Raw genomic sequence first — 23,094 nt, 5'->3', positions numbered from 1 at the left:
CTGTCTTAGTTTCTTTTTCCCTTTGCTATGATAGAATACCTTGATAAAAGGTCATTTAAAAGTGAAGTGACTTATTCTGGCGACAGTTCAAGGGCACAGTCCATCCCATGGGGAAGTCACAGCTGTGAGAGCTGCAAGCAACGGCTCACATGGTATCCACAGCCAAGACGCCAATAGCATGGGTGCTCAGCTCCTTTCTCCCTTTCTATGTAGTCTGGGACCCAAGACCAGGAATGGGTCCAACTACTTGTAGGATGGGTTTCTCCATCTCAATTAATGTAATCAGCCCCTCAGAGTCAGACTCAAGGATTACATCATCCCCCAGGGGATGCCAACAGCAGCGGTTCTCAACCTTCCTGGTGTTGCAACCCTTTAATACAGTTCAAGTTGTGGGGACCCCCAACCATAACGTTAATTTTGTTGCTCCTTCAGAACTGTAATTTTGCTACTGCTATGTATTGTAATGTAAATATTTGTGGACACTGATTTTTACCGACGAATTGGATCTCACAGGTTGAGAAGCACCGGCCTAGAGGCTCATGTCCCAGGTGATTCCAGATGCTCTGAGGCTGACAGTTGGCACAGATCATCGCAGACACTAAGTCAGTAGGACAGGATAGAGAATTTCTTGGACTTGGGGGTGGCTCAGTGGTTAAGAGCACCACTGTTCTTACAGAAGACAAGAGTGCGAGTCCTAGCACCCATATTGGTGGCTCATAGCTGTAACTCCACCTTTAGGGGCACCCAGCACCTCTGATCTGTAACTTCCAAGGGCACTTGCCCTCACATCCAGATCCACACCCACACAATTTAAAACAGGAATAATAATAGAGTCTTTAGAAGACTGCTGTGCCTTTGCTCACTCAGAAAAATGGTCACTAATAACAGCAATATACTGCAGAGTTTACAAACTAGGAACGGGATTATGATTGTTTCTAGCTTAAAGAAATGGTAAGTGTTTGAGAGGATGGTCATGCTTAGAGTTATTTAAGTGTATTCTACAATGTGCATGTATATGAAAACACCACATCCTACCCCATTGATACATACAATTTTATGTTTTTATGTAGCATTTAAAAACAAAGTTTAGAGAAGTAAGGAGATTGATCAGTGAACAAGAGCTCTTTGTTGCTCTTGCAGAGGAGCAAGTTCAGTCCCCAGAACCCATATGGCGGCCCACAACTATCAATAACTCCAGTTCCAGAGGATACAACCCCCTCTTCTGACCTCTGCTAACAGTAGGCACTCATGTGAAGCACATGCATACAGGCAAGCAAAACACTCATATAAAATAAAAGAGATAAAATTTTAAAAATGAAGTTGGAAACTACAGTAATTTAAACGAACCTAGGGGAAATGACATACTGGATGATCTGTGTTACAGACATGAACTGATTGATATAAATGGGTGCATACAGTACAGAAGTCAAGAGGAAGCCAAATGAACAGCTGTGCGGTTCTATAGACCCAGGATCTGGTCAGAATGTCACATGAGCAACAAATATGAAGTCAGTCATACTCCAATTACTTAAGAACAAAATTCAGTCCTCCTGAAGTCGCCTAATGCAGCAAGGACACTGGGAGGATGTCTTGTTCTCACCCAGCAGAGATGGGCACATTTGTACAGGGCACAGGGCCACTGACTACAGACCCCAAGCCCCTGAAACACCAAGTGATGACCTTGACTCAAAGTCTCCTGGTATAGCAGTATATCCAGGTGATGCTGAGCCAGTCATCGTCAGGGAAACACCCTAGTAGCACAGCTTCTAATCTGACCACGGAAAGATATATTTTCATTTCTTGCCTGAAATTTTCAAAAGCAAACACTTGATTGTGGCTGCTGATAAAGAAATTACTATATCACAACATAGTCCCAAAATTTCTGGCCAGCTGTTTATGGGCAGTCCTGCTAGAGAACAAAATCGCTATGGCAACAGGAATAATTCCAGCATCCTTGGAGAATCAACCTGTTTGGAGTACTGCTGTGTAGAAATACAGACAAAATTGGGTAGGAGCAGAAGGAGAGGAGTAATTTAGATCCAGGAAATGCCAAATGTAAAACTGGCCAGGTGTTCTGGTACATGCCTGTCAGCCTAGCACTAGGGAAGCTAAGGTGAATTCAAAGGTAGCCTGGGCTACACAGAGAGCTCCAGGAAGCATTAGGCACACACAGAGACCTTGGTTCACAACAAATAAACAAATAAAACTGAAATATGTTTTTAAATTAATATCCTGTATTGTTAACAAGCTACATAAAATTATTTTTGATAAACAATTTTCTATTTCCTTGTGGGAAAAGAGAATCATAGGACTGAGATCATTCAAAACATGAATCCTGGAAGTTGCTCCATTTGTTACAGAAGTGTATTATTCAGTGTCCTTGCTGTGCGCTCAGGCCTGCTTCACTAGTTAAGGGCAATTTGGTTTAACATTATAATTTGACTTTCCTGAGTCCTAACAAGTCCTATCACACACTTAATATAGAAATAACTAGTGGAAGATAATGAAGAAAAATGACAAAAAGACTGTAAATCAGTGATCTTGAAAGGGGAAAAATAGAAAACCAACCCCCCCTTCTCTAAATCTCTCAAAACCGGGAAAAGTGTGTGTGTGTGCACGCGTGCCATCTAATTAGGAATTAAACTCGGGTCCTCTGTAAGAGCATCAAGCACCCTTAATCACTGACTTTAGCCCTTTTGCCTGAAATGTATGTTTTTGTTGTTCTTATTTTGTTTTGTTTCCTTTTTGGGTTTTGTTGTAGTTGTTGTTGTTTAGGTTTTTTGTTTTTTGGGCTTTTTGTTTGTTTGTTTGTTTGTTTTTGAAACAGAGTTTCTATGTGTAGCCTTGGCTGTCCCAAAACTCACTGTTCAGAACAGGCTGGCCTCAAACTCTTAAGATCCACCTACTCCTGCTTCCCAAACACTGGGATTAAAGGAATGCTCTTTTATAGCCAGGGACTATGTTTGAATAAGAAAATTAAGTCTGTATGGGATAAAAGTGATAAAAAAAAATGCCTTACTATCCCGCCAGAGAGTGCTCACCTCTGACCCAAAGACTCTGAAGTAATTCCTCCAAGCTTCTGTTTCCTACCACACTCATTCATTGACAACAGGATCGCACCATCTCAAGGGTGATGTTCAACACATAAGGTCACAAAGGATGGTTGAAGCTGATTCCTCATCCTGAGTGTTTGTAGTAAGACCAAGGTCTCTTGCTAGTGACCAAAGCAGGTAAGCAGTCACAAATGTGCAGTGTGACCTCTCTCTCTCTCTCTCTCTCTCTCTCTCTCTCTCTCTCTCTCTCTCTCTGTGTGTGTGTGTGTGTGTGTGTGTGTGTATGTGTGTGTTTGTGTGTGCATGTGTTTTGCTGTAAGAACCAAGCCCAGAACTTCATACATGCCAGACAGGTGCCCTATTTCTGAACTACATCCCAAGCCTGAAATTAGTTTTTAAAATATGAATCATTTTGCAATTTTTAACCTACAATCCCTTAGTTAGACACCATGGCGAAGTGCTCTTGGGTGGACTCGAGGTCAATGAGTTATAAGCGTTCACCAGCAGCCTGTGCCCTTTCTCAGCAGCCAAAGCCATTCTGGACCAAAGTTCACAAACAAGAGCATTTTCATTCATCTCTATTTCCTCTTTGGCCTGGGGATATTTGAGCCGAATTGCCAGCTGGTAACATGTATGACCACTAACAGCACATATATGAACACTGGAATACAACTCAAGAAAGAAAAAATGGCTGAAAGATGTTATCTTCAAAAGAAATTAAATACAGCTCTGGCTTGGTAGAGAAGTATATTAAAATCTTTCCCCAAATTTTATGAAAACTACCGACAAGTGTGTTCATGTGGTCAATGCCCCGGTGTTACAGTGTTGGAAAGGACAGGAGTGTAGGTACATACCTCACATAGAGAAGCTTATGTCTATCAGTTATGGACAGCCAGGCTACATGAGCCGACAGCGCCCTTACCTTCTCCAGTATGGCGTTGCCTTGGTGGGGACTGATGTTGTGTCGGCTGATTTCTCTCTTGTACTTATATTCGTAGACTTGGTCCGTGATGTTGACTAGCAGAGTTGACGGGCTGAATGACAATTTCCCACACTCATAGACGGTTCCGCTCTCAATATCGGTTGGTGCTGTGGCATATCGTAAAATTAATCCCATTATGAGACCTAAAACAAAGAAAAAATCATTGTCTTGGAAGAAGGCGATCTAAATCTCCCGTAAGTGAATGACCCAAATGCTTGATTTGGAACCTGGAGAAGTGACGTGAAGAAACACGGGGCCATTGTTTGGTCTGAAAATGGTTCACTCACAGATACTAACTCATTGCAATGTGCTATTAGAATAAATCATGGACACTATTGCCTGAATAGTCCTAATATATTCCCATTTTTTTCTCCCCAGTTTTGGAGAGGAGGTACTCACCTCTCGTATCCATTCAAAGTATTCAAGAGAACCTTTACTCTGTAATCAATACTGAATGAACTCTTAACTGTTTTTTTTTTTTTTTTGAGGCCAGGTTTCTCTGTAGCTTTAGAGCCTGTCCTGGAACTAGCTCTTGTAGACCAGGCTGGCCCCAAACTCACAGAGATCTGCCTGCCTCTGCCTCCTGAGTGCTGGGATTAAAGGCGTGTGTCACCACGGCCCAGCTCTAAAAATGAACTCTTATACAGGAGATGGATCCCCTAGAGAGGGTCTGTCTTGTGGAGAACTGCCCCTTCTCACTGACATGATTGCTTTATATATCAGGCCTAGGGGGAGAGGTGGCCTTGTGCTCTTCCTGGGCATAGGAAAGCAATAGCTTCTCCATTTTAAATGGCAGGTATCTGGTACCAACCAGAAGAGGGTTTAGTCGAAGGACACAGGTCCAAGGTACAGATGGACTTAGGTTCCTGAGTGACATCTCCAAGCCCTTGGATCAAGCAACTTCCTCTCCAGCTACAAATCATGTACTTCCTGCCAGGCAATAAGGTACCTTTCTGTAACCTTTCAAACAATTTCCAGTTTAAGTTTTACTTGCCCATAGTCATAATATTCTCAAGAATAGCATCCTTTATACAAGGGGCCAGTTCTTGACGTGTAAGATTCTAAAATCTATTAGGACATTCATGGTAGTACGATTGTCACAAACCTTTAAAATACAAATTTATTTAAAAAAAAATGGAGGAAAAAAGCTCTAGAGACTCCAAACGGCTCTTGATTTAAAATTTGGATTGATGAGTGTGTTTTCGGAGAAATAACCCAGTTTTATTCTTTGAACCTCAATTTTTGGAAGTTTTGCCTCTTGCTTGTGAATTCTATAATCTAGTAACATTTCTTTTCTTTTGATCTTTTTTTTTCCAGACACAGTCATGTGTAGTCTAGGCTGGCCTCAGTCTCACTATGTAGCCAAGGGTAGCCTTGAATCCTAGATCCTCTATTTCCTAAGGGTTGAGACTGCAGCATCCACCACCTTACCAAGCTCAACATTCCATTTTTCCAGTGAGATATTTGGCATTAAATATTTTGTCCCACCTAATCTGTAGGTCTTATAGAAAAACACAGTTCCGGGCCTGGCTGAGCTTTAATTTGTATTAAATTGAAGTTGTAGATCCATAGGCAGGAAACTCTAACTCCACAGAGCATGTGCCAGGGCAGCTGGGAAGAACTCTGTTGATCAGAGAGGCATTAAATAATGCAGAGTCCGAGGAGAAGCTGAAGGCTCAGTTTTATCTCCATGAGCTGATCAGACAGAGAGTGGGATCTGGGCTGCACATCTGGGTAGCCATGGGAATCACAGTCAGTTCAGTAGAAAGTGTATCCGGAGCTAGGCTCTCTCCAGCACAACTGTTGGGGGGAGGTGCTTGCTCAGCCAGGGCCTGTTTCCTGGCTGCTTTGTTTCTGGCCTGATCTCATCAATAGCAAGTAAGTAAAAGTGTTAGGTTTCACTTCTAGGTTGGGGCAGAGAATACAGAGTGAAATTTCTCTCTTCTTTCCCTCTCTTATTGGTCGAAAGGGGAGAAATCAAAGATCCTAAAGACAGACAATGTTACCAGTCAGAAGGAACCTGGGACCCTGAGAAACCAGGAGTGTCAGCACTCCTGTTGGGCTGCTATGAGGGAAACCTGATGTATAAATGGCTAATATCTTGGCGTTTCTGTGTTCACAATCGCTAGTGATAACCTCATTAGAAGAAAGTACCAGTACAAAGGGACTCAGGAGATCTGATAGTTTTAGCAAGTCACTAGTGGTGTAGGAAGGATAGAGGGAGAAGAGAGGGGAAGGGATGGGAGGGAAAGAGGAGAGAGAGAGGCGATCAAAAGGCAACTCGGCTATGCTAAGACTTTCAGCTCAGTCCTAATGAGAACTAGTGAAAGATTTTAGGCAAGATGGTAAAATCATTAGATTTTATAGAAGAATTATCACTTGGGCAACAATGTGGAGAACTGAATAGAGGGATAAGAAAAAACAAATTAACAAATTTCTTTGATGAATTTTACAAGTCCCACTTATCTTTGCTTCAGTTTAACCCACTTTTCCTTAATAAAAATGTTGCATACAATCTTCATGAACAAGAACAAAGAAAGATACTTAAGTGTTATGGTTTAGATAAAAAGGGTCCCGGAAAGGTTCATATGTTGCAAGCTTGTTCTTAGCTGCTGGGTTCAATTACTGAGACATGATTGGATCAAGGTCACTGGGGGAATTTCCTAAAACCATACCTTGTCTCAGCTCCTTCTGCCTCTCTCTGCTTCTGCCGTGAAGTAAGAGCTCTAGGCACTGTGCCCCCACTTCCGTGATCTTCTTCATCACCGCAGGACACAGAGATGGGACCAAGCGGTCATAGACAAAAGTCTCTGAAACCATGAGCGCAAATAAACCCTGCCTTTGCTGTATTCTTGGCTATTTCACCATGGCAATGATGTCTTATCAGTCCACAGAACAGTGGGAACCTTCCAGGCATGGTACTGAACACTTACAATTTAATCACCTATGAGGGGGCAGAGGCTACATCCCCCATGCCTCACGCTATTTAGGTGCCTGTGGAAGAACTTCACTTCGTCAACTTCTCTCCTAAAAGTGAGTCCACGACACAACACTAAAGGAAGCACAAAACAATCTGCAGGGGTCTGAATGGAAAGAACCCAAATTAATGTCCTTCCAAACCCCCTAGTAAGTAAGCTACCTAGTTTTGAGAAATGCTCTCAATGAGATAACAAGAAATGAACAAAAAGTGTCCTGCCCATAGTCATTTCCGAAGTACAGAAAGCAAGTTTTTGCCACAATAGCAAATGCCTACTTGTTGGTGTGGTTAAGTTCACATAAGGCCTTAAAACCTAAATAGTCCTGTACCACCTTGGGTCTCAGATTTCAAGAAGAAACACCCTGAAGTAAGTGGAGGCATTTGCAGTCAGAAATAAGCAGACATAAATAGCCACGCAATTGCGGCTCTCCTGAGAGCAGGGCAGTTGGCATGGACTTAGCATCGATGCCCAGGATCTATCAGCACGCTCATGCTGAGGCATCCTATACTCCGTGTACAGCCAATGCCTGAGCCCAGCAGGTTTGCTAAGGCAAGGAGCCAGGAACCCTTCTGAAGGACAGCCATGGGTGCAATCACTCCTTAACTTTGGCAACCCTTTCTTAGAACTGTAGTATATGCTAAAGGCCCCCTTACAACCTCTTTTCCTTTCCTTTCTCCAACATCAAATACAGACAGCTACCCCAGACTTCTCGCATCCCTCCCCATTTTCTGTCAAAGGAGCTTCTCAGAGTAAATTCTTTTCTAGAGCCAATCTCTTCCAGCACTTCCTTCTTATAGACGCCAACTTAACACATGAGCCAAAAGGTTCTGGCCCTAGTTTGCTCCAAACCCTCAAACCCCAAGGGTTCAGAGGAATCAAATCTTGGCAGTTTCCAGAGACACCATGGCTAGCACACCCATGCTGCAGGAACAGCAGCTGGACAATCCTTGCTTGTCAGAGACCAGGCGCTCCCAACGCAGCCTCCCACAGTTTTTCACAGGCAAACTCAGTGCTCTGGACCTATGCTGACACAAAGCTGGAGCGGTGAGCTGGCGCATGCGCTGGAATGGCAAGATCGCGCGGGGGGAGATAAGACACAGGAGGGCTGCGAGAGGAAGAAAATTATGAGGAGAAGGGATTGTTTTCATATCCACACAAAGGACAGGATAAAGGAAGTGCCAGTCACAGTATCACAGATGAATAGAAGACTGGCCACCATAGCTGCAAACCACAAAAGCACCATGTCCATTGGATACCAAGACAATCAGACAATTAAGGAAGCTATCCTGACTCTTTAACGGATCACCTCCTAGAGCACATGTTCACAGCCACATCTGAGACCCACGTCACCTTTGCAGGCACTCTCAAATTAAGAAGCATCGGGGGATTCTTTTTGTTTTTTCTTCTACGTTTTAAAATTTTTGTTTGTTTGTTTTTCAAGACAGGGTTTCTCTGTATAGTTTTGGAGCCTGTCCTGAAACTCACTTTGCAGTCTAGGTTAGGCTTGAACTCACAGAGATCCGCCTGCCTTTGCCTCCAAAGTGCTGGGATTAAAGGCTTGCGCTGCCACCACTTGACTGCTTCTTTAAGTCTGAAGGTCTAAACACCTAGGGTAGGGAGTAGTGCGGGATAATTGTCAGTATTCTGTCAATCATGTTTTAAATAAATGTTGATTGGTCAGGCAGGAAATATAGGTGGGCCAACCAGACAGGAAGTAGAGGCAGGAGATGAGAACAAGAGAATTCTAGGAAGGAGGAAGCCCATTCCCTCAAGTCCTGCCCAGATCACAGAAGAAGAAAGATGTGACCTGCCTTGCAGAAAAAGGTACCGAGCCATGTGGCTAACATATACTAGAATAATGGACTGGCATACGTTATAAGAGCTAATATGAAGCCTGAGCTAATGGGCCAATCAGTTTATAATCTTATGGAGACCTCTGTGTGACTTTCTTTGGGACTTGCTGGCTATGAGAACAGGGCAGGACAGAAACTCAGATAACAGAGCAGCCTCTCATGTTACAAGGGAGAGGAACTCTGACCTCCCTCAGAATCACACATCCCCTTACAGAACTTTATTCCCAGACCACCCAGCACCTGAAACAGGGACTTGGCTTCACCTTGGCAAACAAATGCTCTGTTGGAGCCCGGGGCACAGGTCTCCCTCCCTGAGTTCTGCTCACCCAGTGTGAGCTGCACGGCATTAGAAGCCAGTCTTGTGCAAGCCCGCATGATCCAGTGTTGCTTTGCGGAAGACCTCCAGTAAGTACACAATGAGACCATTTAAGGCAGAGGTGCTGTGCTGAGATTTATCTCCTTTCCTTCAGGAAAGACAAATCCTTCAGGCAGAGTTGTAGTTGGATTTTTTCCAGTGCACAAACTCCCTTGACGTCAAGAAGGGAAGGATCTGCTATGTAGTCCGCCGGTCCCAGGGATTTTAAAATGTCACAGAGAATGAACACCTCAACGAATGCTGTGATGTCCCCATCCTTAAGGGCTTTCTGTACAACTGTCATCCAGCAGATGTCTGGCAGACAGGTATACTATGTCACAGCGTGAAGGAGGGAGGGGGAGTGGTGTGTGGTTGCTCACACCTGTTATCCCTGCACTAGAGAGACAGACGCAGGAAAATCAAGAGTTTAAAGCAAGACTAGTCTATAGGAGACTCTGTATCAAACATACAACCAGAGAACAAGACAGAGAGAGAGAGAGAGAGAGAGAGAGAGAGAGAGAGAGGTGGACAGACAGAAAGAGCTTCAGGAACGCTCCCATCAAGGAGCATTCAGAAATACCAGCCTTGTCATTTGGATTCTCTCTTAGTTCATTGTCCACCTTGTTCTACTTGGATGTCACAGGCATGTAAGATGTTCTGAGCCTTGTGAAAGCTAGAAAAAAACGAACACAAAATGCTCTTATCCCACAAAACATTAGCATATGCCAGCAGTCTACTGGCCTTTTCCTCCGCACAATCCTGGCATGCTAATGTCCTCTAAGAATAAGGTACTGTAAGTGTCTCACTATAAATCTCATCCCACAGCCAAGTCCTCTGCATCCTGCTGACAGTTATTCAATATGGTACAGAAATGTCTCTCTGACAGGGCTTTGCTTAGAAAAATATAGATGGGACCTTAATACTTCTACAAATCATAAATGGCAGCATATGGAAGAATGGTCTTCAAAATACAGACATATCCCAGTCTCTTTTGTGTTCACATGGTCACACATAGTGCCCCAGAGCAGGGCACAGCACAACTCCAGCTCCCGTGGTTCTTCCCTGGAGACGAAGGGCCCAGCTGTGGTATAAGTATTATGGGCTACTACACAGCATCCACTCATGTGCTGCATGGAGTTCATAAGATCTTGGAAGCTGCATGCACATGCAGATACTACATGAAGATTACAGGACAGCTGGGTTCTGGAGTTGATCCTCCATGTGTTGAGTGTGGCCTTGCCCCTTCTCTAAACCAAGTAGGTGAATCCCTAAGCATCTCAACCTGTTATATCTGGTAAAAATGAGTGCTTGCTAGCTCTCTCTACCTTCACGTAGCAAAGTCCTATTTGTTTGTTTTGTGACAGGGTCTTAAATTCATGATGCCAGTCCCCCCAGTAGCTGATACTGCAAATGTACACATCACACACAGAGGATGCCCTGTTTTTTTCAACTGCCCATCCCTCCCTACACAGCCATGTGCTTAGGGTAAATAGTCTTCATCCTTAGATGCTGGCACCTTCTTTTTCCTCTTGCAGACTAGTAGCTCTAAAATGTCTATGTGACCTTATTTCATCAAATAACAAGAGAAGAGGACCCTGCCAGGGAGCTTTATAGAAAAGTTTGAGAGAAAGGGAGGTGAGGAGAGGAGAGGAGAGGAGGGAAGTCAGGAGACAGGATTTCTGTCACTTGTTGCTGAATAGAACCCAGATCCTGTACTCTCCAGGCAAGCATTGGTATTGAGGTACATTCCCAGACCTTAATATGTCTTAAAACTATTAAAAAGTAATAAGAAGCTGGGCAGTGGTGGCACACACCTTTAATCCCAGTACTCAGGAGGTAGAAGTAGGCGGATCCCCGTGAGTTTGAGGCCAGTCTGGTCTACAAGAGCTAGTTCCGGGACAGGCTTCAAAGCTACAGAGAAACCCTGCATTGAAAACCAATAATAATATGTCAAGTTCCAGGGAATCTGAAGGAAAGATCAGCTAGCCTGGTCCTCTCCAAGAACTTTAAGGATGCACACGACTTCAGTTTGTGGAGAAGAGGAGACACACAGCTGTCGTGGAGAAGCATGCATAGATGAGGGGCCACAGTGCAGACCAGACAATCAGGTAGGTGGGGTGACTAACAAGGTGACAGTGAAGGAAAGAACATGAGAGTCTAAGAAAGCCAAGCGGTGGACGTTTACAGGTATTGGAGTTCAACTTCTTCTCTGATACTTTAACTTCTTATTTTATAGTTATCTGTTCACTTTTCACCTTGTCAAAGTCTTGGTACTCACACTGATGGAAAGAGGTGACAAAGATTTGGATGCTGATGTCCAAATGCATTTCCCAACAAGTACTTGTTTAGTGATTTGGTTTAGACATTAGTTTAGTCAGAAATGAAAAGGAAAATAAAACATCTATATATACAATGCCGCTGGCTATTTAAGGCTTTTGTTTCTTCCCCTGCCCGCCTGCACCAACCTTCTAAATTTGACAGTTGAGTGTAGGTGTTGCTAAAAGAGACACAATGCATTGTTTCACACTCCTCACTATGAACTTGCCCTGGTGGAGAAAACAGTTTCATAACGACGTCAGGACTAGAGTGTGCCCCCTGCCAGCCTGACCACCCCCATACACACCAAGACGGAGAGCCATCCATGAAGCCGTCCACCTTGGGACAGTTTCAGAATATTTACCATTGTGTGCAAGAGTCCCGTGGAAGATGGCAGAAGTCCAGCCATCATATTCTCTCCAGTGTAAGATTCCTCATGTCCACCACCCACCACTGGTACACTTGAGATAATACTCAATATCCCATGCACACATGTGTGCGCATACAAAACACACAGCATGCATGGATACATACACATCTGTGACACAACACACATACACACATTTCACTGGGTTTGGGGATTTCTAACATGTACTATAGATTACTTTTCTCTGGAAACTACTTCCAGCACCAGTTTTTTGTAACCGACATCCTTTCTTACGATCCCTAAGAAGCTATCAGCAGAACGGTAGACAAGAGGGTCTAACTAGATACGTATTGGATAAGCAATGGTTTCTTCATAGTTTTACACAGAGATACTTTTGTCTATCATTTTTCTCCCAGTAGCATCATGTTGTGGACAGTGACAGGGCTTCCTAGAAGGGAAATAGATGGTTTTCACCCTAATGCGGTGGAAAAGACGGTAGAGGACGAAACTGCAACCCCCTGCTTAATTCCTTTCCTAGTGACACACTGGAGTAAATACACGGAAGCCACCTAGAAGATGATAGGACAGACTGCTGGGCACAGCCCAGAGTTTTTGATCATCCACCTGCTTTTGGCCACTGTTCTTTAGCTGACAAATCAATGCTGGACCCAGGCTACTAGAAGCAATGTATATGAGAGTAGAGACGGTAGTTCCCATCAATAGTCAGTAGGACTGAGACTACAGCCTTGGAATTCTACCAAGATCAACAGTGTCAACTCAGCATAAAGCTTTCAGGGTTCTGAGACCCCTAAGATAAACGTTATCATCTTCCAGACTCTTCCAAAAATTAAATTCAGTCCAAATCACACATGGCAAAAGTCCATTTTTTTTGATTCACACAAATCCACTCTTGTTTGCCAAGCTATATGAAGTATCCATCACACACATTCTGCAATCCACCGGTATTTAAAACCCAAATGAGACAATTGGCAAGGTAGCTTCCCCAGGGTGTGAGCAGATGTTTCTAGGCAACCACATCACTTTCCCTGGGATACTTCAGCTCCAGGTACCTAGCATGAATGTGATGTCACAGTACTGCATCCACTGGGTTAATTAGGTTTTTTTGTTCCAGGCACTATAATTTCTGAGGCTTCGGGTAACAAAGGAACTGAACTGCTCCTGTCCACAATAAATCCCCATTGCCTGGATGGTCAAACTCTTATGAGGACACAGTGGTGACCCAAATCTGAGACCACAGACATTTAAAAGTGTTCCCGCCAACTCTGCAGCTTGTTCATTTTCTAATTCTTTGACTTCTTTATATTTTATTTTGTAAATTTCTAAAGGTACTTTCATAGGCATTCCATTGCTGTGGTGAAACACTATACCCAAAGCAACTTAGGGAGCTGGGATTTATTTCGCTTACATTTTCATATTGCTATTCACCACTGTAGGAAGCCAGGACAGGAATTCAAACAGAGCAGGAACCTGGAGGCAGGAGCTGAAGCATAGGCCATGGAGGGGTGCTGTTAACTGGCTTGATTTCCTTTGGCTTGCTCAGCCTGTTTTCTTTTTGTTTGTTTTTATTGAGCTATGTCTTTTTCTCTGCTCTCCTCCCTTTCTCCCCCCTCCTCTTCGATCCTCTTTCATGATCCCCATGCTCCCAGTTTACTCAGGAGATCTTGCTTTTTCTACTTCCCCTGTAGATTAGATCCATGTATGTCTCTTTTGGGGTACTCCTTGTTGCCTAGGTTCTCTGGGATTTTCAATTGTAGGTTGGTTTTTCTTTGCTTTGTATCTAAAAGCCACTTATAAATGAGTACATATTATATTGGTCTTTCTGGGTCTGAGTTATCTCACTCAATGTGATGCTTTCTAGATTCATCCATTTGCCTGCAAATTTCAAGATATCATCATTTTTTCCACTGTATAGTACTCCATTGTGTAAATGTACCATCTTCTTTATCCATTCTTCAGTTGAGGGGCATTTAGGTTGTTTCCAGGTTCTGGCTATGACAAATAATGCTGCTACGAACAAAATTGAGGACATTTCCTTGTGGTATGATTGAGCATCCTTTGGGTATATACCCAAAAAGTGGTATCACTGGGTCTTGAGGTAGGTCGTTTCCTAATTTTCTGAGAAATCACCATACTTATTTCCAAAGCGGCTGGACCAGTTTGCACTCCCACCAGCAATGCAGGAGTGTTCCTTTTACCCCACATCCTCTCCAGCATAAGCTGTCATCAGTGTTTTTGATCTTGGCCATTCTTACTGCTGTAAGATGGAATCTCAGAGTTGTTTTGATTTGCATTTCTCTGATGGCTAAGGATGTTGAGCTTTTCCTTAAGTGTCTTTTAGCCATTTTAGATTCATCTGTTGAGAGTTCTCAGTTTAGGTCTGTATCCCACTTTTTTATTGGATTATTTGTACTTTAGATGACCAATTTCTTGAGTTCTTTGTATAATTTAGAGATCAGTCCTCTGTCTGATGTGGGGTTGGTGAAGATCTTTTCCCATTTTGTAGACTGTTTTGTCTTGTTGACTGTGTCCTTTGCTTTACAGAAGCTTCTCAAATCCAGGAGGTTCCATTTATTAATTGTTGCTCTTAGTGTCTGTGTTACTGGGTTATATTTAGGAAGTGGTCTCCTGTGCCAATGCAATCAAGTGTACTTCCCACTTTCTCTTCTATGAGGTTCAGTGGAATCCAGGACCAACCTGCCCAGGTATAGCACCACACACAATGGGCTGGGCCCTCCTCCATCAATCACTAATTAAGATAATGCCCTGCAGGCTTGCCTTCAGCCTGATCTTAAGGAGAAATTTTCTGATTTGAGGTTCCCTCCTCTCAGATGACTTTAGCTTGTGTCAAACTAACATAAAATTAGCCAGCACAGGTACCATTGCCTGGGGCAGAATAAACCCTTTGTAAACAACAGTAGCTATTCTGGAGAGAATGCTTGAGGCAGGAAGAACACTGGTGTCATTGTCCTGAGTATGAAACACAGCCTTGCAATTACCAGTTACTCAGTGGCTCTGAGTATTGGATTCCTCATCTGTAACATGAAAGCAATAATCTCTTCTTTATGCATTTTTGTGTGCTCATGAATGCCTGAGTGAGCACACATGTGTGCACGTACACATACACATACATTTATGATACCTAGAAGCCACATAGACCCAAACTGGTAAGCTTTGAGTCCCACACCTGACCTTTAGTACTTGTATGACATTGGACGAGTTCCTTGATTCTCTGTTGTCCCAGTTTCCCTATCTAAAAATGACTGTGGCGAGGATTAAATGGAGTTAATATGTGTAAAGTCCTTATAGCTGTAAAATTTGCATTTTATATTCTTTTTCTTTTAACTAGTTTTTATTATATATCAACTTTTTGAGATGTCAAATGTTAATATTCCCTGCCAAGAATCACATGAGTTTAGTTCAATTAGACTCTAGATAATAGCTCCTAAACAGCTTGAGTCCTAAACCCCCTCTCTCAGTGTGTACCGGTAGTAGCCTTTTCAGGCCTGAGAGGAGCAATGAAGGGGCACTAGGGCAGCCAGACCAAAGCTGTCCCACTCCGAAGGTTCAGAACCTCAGCACAATACACAGCCTTAACAGAGCTTACTTCACACCTTCACACACACACACACACACACACACACACACAACTCTCTCCCATGTGCTTTTTGAAGCAGAATCTAATGCACAGCCTTCACTGGTCTATAGCTTACTATGCAAATCAGCTTGATGTGAAATGGAGCTCGTGTTCATCCTCCTGCCCCTGCCTCCCAAGTGCTAGGATTGCAGGTGTGTAGCAGTATGCCCCAATGTAACATCTTATGCAGAAAAAAACGTGTCGGACTCAGTTCCTTTACTTATTTGATTTAGCCAACACCATAGAGTGTGGAAGATCTCTGAAGCGCCTAAATCAAGCTTTTTATCTTGATCTTAACTACTTGCCCTGCAGATTCTTTAGGTCAAGGCAGAGCCACTCTGGTTTAGTGAGAAAGGAACCCACAGCCACCCAGCAGGGCTCCAGTAGAATTGCTGCCTATTGAGGAATTTCAATAGAAATTCAGTAAGATTTACTGAACACCCAATTAAAAATCAAAGGCCTGGATGAAAACAAGAGTGATAGACCAAAGCTACTAAGTTAAATTCTAAGAGAAAGGATGTCATGATTGCTTATTTGATTCCACAGAGAAAGTTACTGGATTTAACGGAAGTAACTCCAAGATTTCTGACTAATGTCTGCCTGGGCCTAAAGTTTGGAGAAATTTTGAAGCTAGAAAGGAATTCATTTCCTCCTCATTTCACAGATGAGAAAAAATCAGACCAGAAATTAAGTCACGTAACAAAACAATACATCCCATTACTGAGAGAGAAAGAAAAAAAAATCAGCCTTAAAAGGAATAACCTCAAAGAGAGCATGGCTTCTTTCTCTCCAGAGTTTGCCAGCTTTCAACAGGCTGAGTGCCCAAAGAGGACCACTCAGGGAGGGCACGGGAAAGTGGGTCAGTCTGTCAGGAGCACAGGCTGAGCTGAGTCAGAGCAAAAGTGGACCGGAAGGTGGAGACACATCACGTCCAGCTCTACAGTTTCAGCCCGGAACCTCTGCGACAGGCTGGGATGCAATCTATTTCTATACAAGGTCTGGGGAAAGACAGTTTTGTGATTATTGTTTCTCTAAACCTGAAAAAAAAAACCTGTTGGTTAAATTAAATTGCTCTGTTAAACTTTAGCTAAGATTACTCTTAAAGGATTGAAAAACATTTGAATATGGCACAGTTTTTGATGAACTCAAAAGTCTAAGCATAGAGGCTTGGAATTTCCTTGGTTCCTACTAAAGGACGAACAAATTTCTACATGGATTCAGGACAATCTCTAATTGGATGACTGTAAAATCAAAGATATAACTCTAAAATATTTAAATTGTTCTGTCCCTAATCTTAAATCCCAACTCTCAAAGGTATGGCACTGCAAATGTCCTTCAGCCCCCAGGGAGATACAATGAGTTCCTTAATGTTATCTGGGACCAAGGAGCAAGTGCTTTTTTACGAACATGGAGGAGATGACTCCAGGCCCTGAATTAGCAGCACTAAGTGTTCCAGCTGCCGTCAATCAATATTTTGACCATTAACGCTCATTCCGGCTTTCAGTACAGTTTAAATGATCATTACTGTTGCTTATTGTTCCATTTTGAAATAACCAGAGCCATAGGATGTCATGAGCGAAAATCACCCTTCACTATGCCTGTTGAAGCAAAAATATTGCTACAATGATGCTGCTAATTTTTAAAAGCAGCCCATGACCCATAATAATGAGAGAAGACCTTTGTTTTCATATAATCAATTACTTGTATTTATATCTTCAGTTTTATTTCCAACCAACACAGGAAACTTTTTGGCCCCTACAACCCTGCATATGATATTTTATGGTTAACAACTTGAAAATTGTTCCTAACAATAATTATGAAAGAAGTGCTCAACATTCTGCTTGGTCACCTTGCCCCTCGATTATCTCTAACTGCTCATTTTCTAAGCCTCTGATTCCGAGAAATTGTTTTAATTGGATTCCCAAGTACACTGATTAAATGTATCACCATCTATTAAATCTTCTAAGGGACATTTAGCACAGCTCACCAGAATGCCTGCAGAGAGACAGGTAGTGGACTGGGCTGAGGGAATACAGGGACTATGGTGCCTTGAAGAAAATCCCCGTCTCAGGATGGGGGCAAATGGCACGCAGTGCAAGCGGTCCATGATGGCAAGGTGATGTAACCAGGAAAGTAGGGGCTGCTAGCCTAAGTCACTGGTAAGCCTGAGGAAAAAGACCACTCTCCAAGGTGCTTTGTGGCAAGGGGTAGAGAGAATTGTTGCAAGTCTACTTTAAGACAGTAAGCCTATTGCAGGATGATGGGGGCTGCTGCAGTCCACTATAAGGTGTCTGCCTTCAGAAAACAAGACAATTCAAACGACTAAGTTCATCTTCCTTTTCCATTGGTCCCCATTATGCCTCTCGCCAGACTACTGTAGAAACAATGTCCTCCATCCTCAGATGGAGACAGGGTTTACTCTGGAATCTCAGTTTGTCAGATCTGCTGGAAAGAGATGCAATGGCCAAACCTTGTAGCGTTTACAGCAGGGGAATATATTTGGCGCTTGCTCTTTTGAATGTCTCCGTCACCCACCCACTCCGTGCTCGCTCTCTCTCTCTCTCTCTCTCTCTCTCTCTCTCTCTGTCTCTATCTTTTTCCCTTCCTCCCTCTCTCCACTGGAATATCACTGAAGGAATTTACTGATTACTATCTCAGTATCCTTACTTGAAAGCTGTGATGAACCCTAGCTCGACACCAAACCAATACCATGACCTCCATATTTCCCACTTCCTCTGTAAAATGACAATTCCGTCCGCCGAGGTCCCTTTCCACTGGATGAATTCCATATTCATTAACAAAGACTGGGAAACCAATGCGATAGTAAGTTCTCTCCCACTTACTATTCAGAGTTCCTCTTTTCCCTGTGTTTGACTATTTCATGACACCCCTGACAGAAAGCACGGAGTACTTCAAGTATAGTATTTTGATTATCCAGAAAGAAGAATGTGGAGGCCATCCTGATGAATTCTTTTCAGAGCTTAGCCTGGAAAATGAACAAGAACCTCATCAAGAGCTTGAAATGTGTGAGAACACATGGCAATGACCATGACACCTGGCTCTTCAGACTGGGGAGGACCTCCATGCCTGCCTATCAGCCAAAATTTAATCAAAAAATTAAATCAGTAAAACTTTAACTACTTTGATAAAATAATATCCCTACCATAGAGAAGGAAATTGGTAACAATTTTATAACTATTGATAACAATAGTTTTAATTCAAGCAAGTTTCAGGCTGTGGGGCAATCTTTCCTCCAAGAAGGACTTATTCTTAAATCTGTGACGGATCACTAAGATATGCCCAACCCTTGGAGATGATGCTAACAATGACATTGTTTCTGGCTTCTCAGATTACATCCTGAATCTTTTTGATTATTTATTACCCAAGACAGAGAAAGATCCTGGTAAATTGATTATAGAGAAAGAGAGGATGAATGACTCATGCCTGGGGCTCTGCCTCTGAAAGCACTGTGCCCTTTTGTTTTGAACAGATATAATGTTAACTTTGATCGATATTAATTTCTGAGTTCAACCCCCAGCCAGAAAAGTTTTGCTGTGTGCTTTGCGACTCTCAATGCAAAGGAACTTAGCTCTGCCCTAAATTGGCTGCCTGGTAATGAACTGGTCTGCTTGGCCTTAAATGTCTGTCCCATAGCTCAAATGTCTCACAGGGGATCTCGTTAAGCACAGGACTTCTCATGCTCTATTCCATGGATGAACATGCTTAACATCAGGACATGTGTTTAGCACATGGAAAGTGCACTCATCTTGTTCCCTGGACCTCAGACATGTGAAGGGACCTTGAGACTTCTGAAATGAGGGAAAGTCAAAAAGTCTTTCTTCACTGTGTGTTTTGGCATCCCCTTGACTGTTCTTTTTTGCTAGGTGGGATAAGGGGAGTGAGGCCAGTTTGTAGTGTGATGGTTGTCTTGGTACTAGTTCACTGCTGGTACCTAGTATCTTACCTAAAAAGAAACTAGATAATCCAGTCTAGTCTGTTTAAACTGCATAACCACATTTTACTAAACTTTCTACAAAGGATGAATGATGTGGTACTCGCCCAGAAAGAACATCACCTTGTGGGAGGTTAAACCCTAAACTATCACTTTCCCCTGTGGTTTAAAGAGGCAGATATGGTTCCTTATACCTATTATTCCAACACTCAGGAGGCTGAGGCAGGAGAATCACTCTGAGTGCGAGGTCAGCCTAGTAAGTTCCAGGCCAGTTTTGGCTACCGAGTGAGACCCTGTCTAAATGAAAAAAAAAAAAAAAGCAGAAGCAGGAGAAAGTGTGTGAGAGCACAAACAAGGATTATAAACGTAAGAACTCAGGCTAAGAGATGGAAAGTATTGAAGTATTGCATAGGAAAATCTTGGTTTAACTCTTAGTTTAACACTTTTATTACCAGAAGCTAAGACAGTGTTCATATGATGAAAAAGGATTTGATACAATTATTCCTGTAACGGGGTGGGATTTCTTTCTACAAGTAGTTCTTCTTGCAGATAGTTGGGAAAGCGTTTTCTCCAGGGATTCTGAAGCTATTGGGTTAACTTTGCATGCTCTGGCTACCTGAGGAAGAGGCTGCTCTACCGCATCGCTACCACAGCCCACTCTCAGGACTAGTGCCCCGCGACTCCCTGCATGACAAAGGACTGCAGCTGTCAACAGACTCGCCTAATTGCTGCCTCAGAACAGGGCTGTGACAGCCGCTCTGTGACCAGGCGAATTTTTTTCGCTTCTCTAGAAAGAGGCTAGCATTCATAACATCGCTGCACCTCCCATCAGGCTAATGACACTTCAGTCAGCATCTTCTCCTCACTTGTCGGTACTTTGCCATCTGAGCACAAGTCTCTAATTACGCCCAGGCAACAAGTTTCACATCAATCCCACCATTTACACACTCACCGTACACCATCGCACCTCCAGTCTCGTGCAAGAAGCGGAATCGGTGATTTTTAAACAGCCAGATGGTTAGAATGGTAAGGATGAGCAAAAAATTAAAGGCAAGCAGCTCCACCGCTCCCTGGTGTTGAAAATGATCTTCATCCTTCCCTGACGTAAGCCGAAGCTGCCCCGCCATTCCACTCCCAGAACGTGATGCTCAGAGAAATCCCTGGATGAGGCGTGAGCACTTTGAAGAGGTTTGCCTAGGACAGACTGGCCGCCACAGAATTTCAGAATAAACGCTGCTACTTTGTTGCTACTTCACAAGCGTTCAGATGGCTTAGCATTCAGAGGGCTTCTAGTTACAACTTCCTGTTTCTCTCTTAAAGCAGCCTCGTCTCTTTTCAAACTCCAGAGGGTGCTTTCATCATAGAAGACTCTGTAAATGATTCATTCTGGGAGGAGATCTGCCACAGAGGTCAGATCTAAAAGCAGAATGCTGATATGTAGACTCTATGTCCCTCCTGTTTCCAGCATGATGTCTAAGGCTGTACAACTGGCAACTTGTAGATTGGTAATAAAACAGTTCAATTCACCACATCAATATTTTCCACATTCAAAAGGGCAAGTGCAGACCCCTGCCTTCACCCACTCAGGTTTCTCCTTTCCCACCAGATTCTCCCATGTGATAAGGGTTGGCAGATATGACTTCACGGGACTACTTCTTAAATTGAGAAGCACAAATCCGGTATGTGATTTCCTGGCTTTTTAGAACTGTTCATCATAGTGTAGACCTTCAACAACAACAACAACAACAATAATAATAATAACAATAACTCTAGGCCCTTATCTATTTGGATATGTTGAGGAAAAGAAAGGAAAGAAGAGAGGGAGGGAAGGAGGAAGAGAGAGGGACAGGGAGGGAGGGAGGTAGTAAGGTAGGAGAGGCAAGGAAGGAGATGGGGAGGTGCTCGCTCGGGACAGTGGGACCTCCAGTTCTTCTTCTTCCTTGGCAAACATCTACACTTCCTTTTAACAGCCAATCACCACGCAACCAGGTATGCTGTGAGTCCCAGCACCTCATCACATGGTGGTAATGGAGGAATGTTAATGTCTGCTTTCTCCTGTGATTGAATTAGGTCTCCATTTCTATCGTGTAATTCACTGAGTATGTAGAATCCAAGCATGCCACTAAAGGTTTCTGGACAAACACATAATGATATTGGGAACTGCCATTTATGGTCTTGCAAACCATAATTCTAGCATTCAGGAAGCTGAGGCAGGAGGACCAATGTGAATTCAAAGCCTAGCTGAGCTACACAGACACTGGAAGGTAACCCATCCAAAAACTAGCTTTGCACTCTGGAAGACTTCAGCAATCATTCCCCTGCCTCAGCTTCTTTGCTTATGAATTCTGGAGCTGGCTTTCTCAGTGCGCTAGGCTTGGCAGTGGGCATCTGCTCCGTGGGGTGCAGATGTTCCTATGCATGGCCCCTTTTGGCAGTCAGCTCCATGTTGACTGATATTCAAGATGTTTTGAAGCCTGTCAGCGATTGCTCCTGAGCAGTTGCCAGCAGCCTCACCTTAGTTATTAGCAACCCAGCAGGTTGAGTCGTTAGATTTATACAAGATAATACAAATCCAAAACCTCAAAACCTGAGCACTTCCTGTTTTGCTACTTTTAAAGTCATCACTAGTCAGTCACTTCGGGTGACTCTTTCATGGTTTCCCCATCTGAAAAAAGCCATGTTCTTTGATTGTCTTACCACATCCACCTCACTGTTCCACCCAGTAAGGCGATGTGATCCGTGGGTGAGAACGAGCGTGCCATGTCTGGTTGGCTGGACCATTCTTTCAAAAGCTCTGAATTTGATGCCAACATGAGATTGTGGAGAAGGACTGAGGAGGAAGATGGCCGCTCACCTGGAAGTCTGCTGGGTGAAGGATGGAAGCTCAGTATCAGCAGGCTCTGGGAAGGTTTGGGCAGAGACGCTCTCCCACTTCCGTAAATGTTTAAACGGGAACATTACAATAGAAAGGTGTTGTCTTCAGGTCTAAGAGCACATGGCCTTTCTGCTTTCCCGGTTTAAAAGCTGGGGAGCGCAAAAACCCATTTACAGTAAAACACAGATTTATAATTCCCTCATTCAACTCTGTGACCCCTTTGTTTGTTTGTTTTTTCTTACTGCCGGTTCACAATCCCATTCAAGGCACTTCTGGAAAGACCATGCAATTTCATCTGTTTTTTTTAAAAAAAGGAAAGGGGCCGGCGGGATGGCTCAGTGAGTAAAGGTGCTTGCTGCCAAATCTGATGACCTGAGTTCAATTCCCTAGGCCCACAGAATGAAGGGAGAGAGCAGATCCCTGCAAGTTGTCCTCTGACCCTTCTGACCCCCGTGAGTGTGGTCACTCATGTGGCCAGCTGTCAATCTTGTCCGTGGATCCCTCTACAATCCGCACTGGAGTTTTGCTCTGATCAAAGCTATCATGCTTCTTTTGTAAATCAGTGTGAGCCCTGATTTCAGTTCTTTAGAAGAGATGCCAAGAACCCAAGAAAGCTTGCCTAAGACCCCAATTTCCAGTAACAGTTTGTGTCCTAGGAAAACTAGGATAGCGGATTACTGGAATACCAAGGCTTCCCAATGCCTAGAT

At 43.4% G+C, this 23,094-nt stretch overlaps 1 protein-coding gene across 1 annotated transcript in view; it reads right to left on the bottom strand.

Moving 5' to 3' along the window:
- Positions 1–20,842, bottom strand: part of Slc9a9 (solute carrier family 9 member A9) — a 551,770-nt gene extending 530,928 nt beyond the window's left edge. The window contains exons 1-2 of the mRNA XM_048452510.3: positions 20,464–20,842; positions 3,976–4,178 (exon numbers count right to left, since the gene is read on the bottom strand). Of these exons, the coding sequence (XP_048308467.3) occupies positions 3,976–4,178; positions 20,464–20,638 (378 nt within the window). The 5' untranslated portion in view covers positions 20,639–20,842. The remainder of the gene's footprint in view (positions 1–3,975; positions 4,179–20,463) is intronic.
- Positions 20,843–23,094: the final 2,252 nt, after the last annotated feature.

Source organism: Myodes glareolus, chromosome 4 (assembly GCF_982192425.1).
Source record: "Myodes glareolus chromosome 4, mMyoGla1.1, whole genome shotgun sequence".
In the NCBI taxonomy this organism is placed as follows: domain Eukaryota; kingdom Metazoa; phylum Chordata; class Mammalia; order Rodentia; family Cricetidae; genus Myodes; species Myodes glareolus.
Note: the sequence above shows the minus strand (reverse complement) of the source record. Positions and strands in the feature narration are given on the sequence as shown.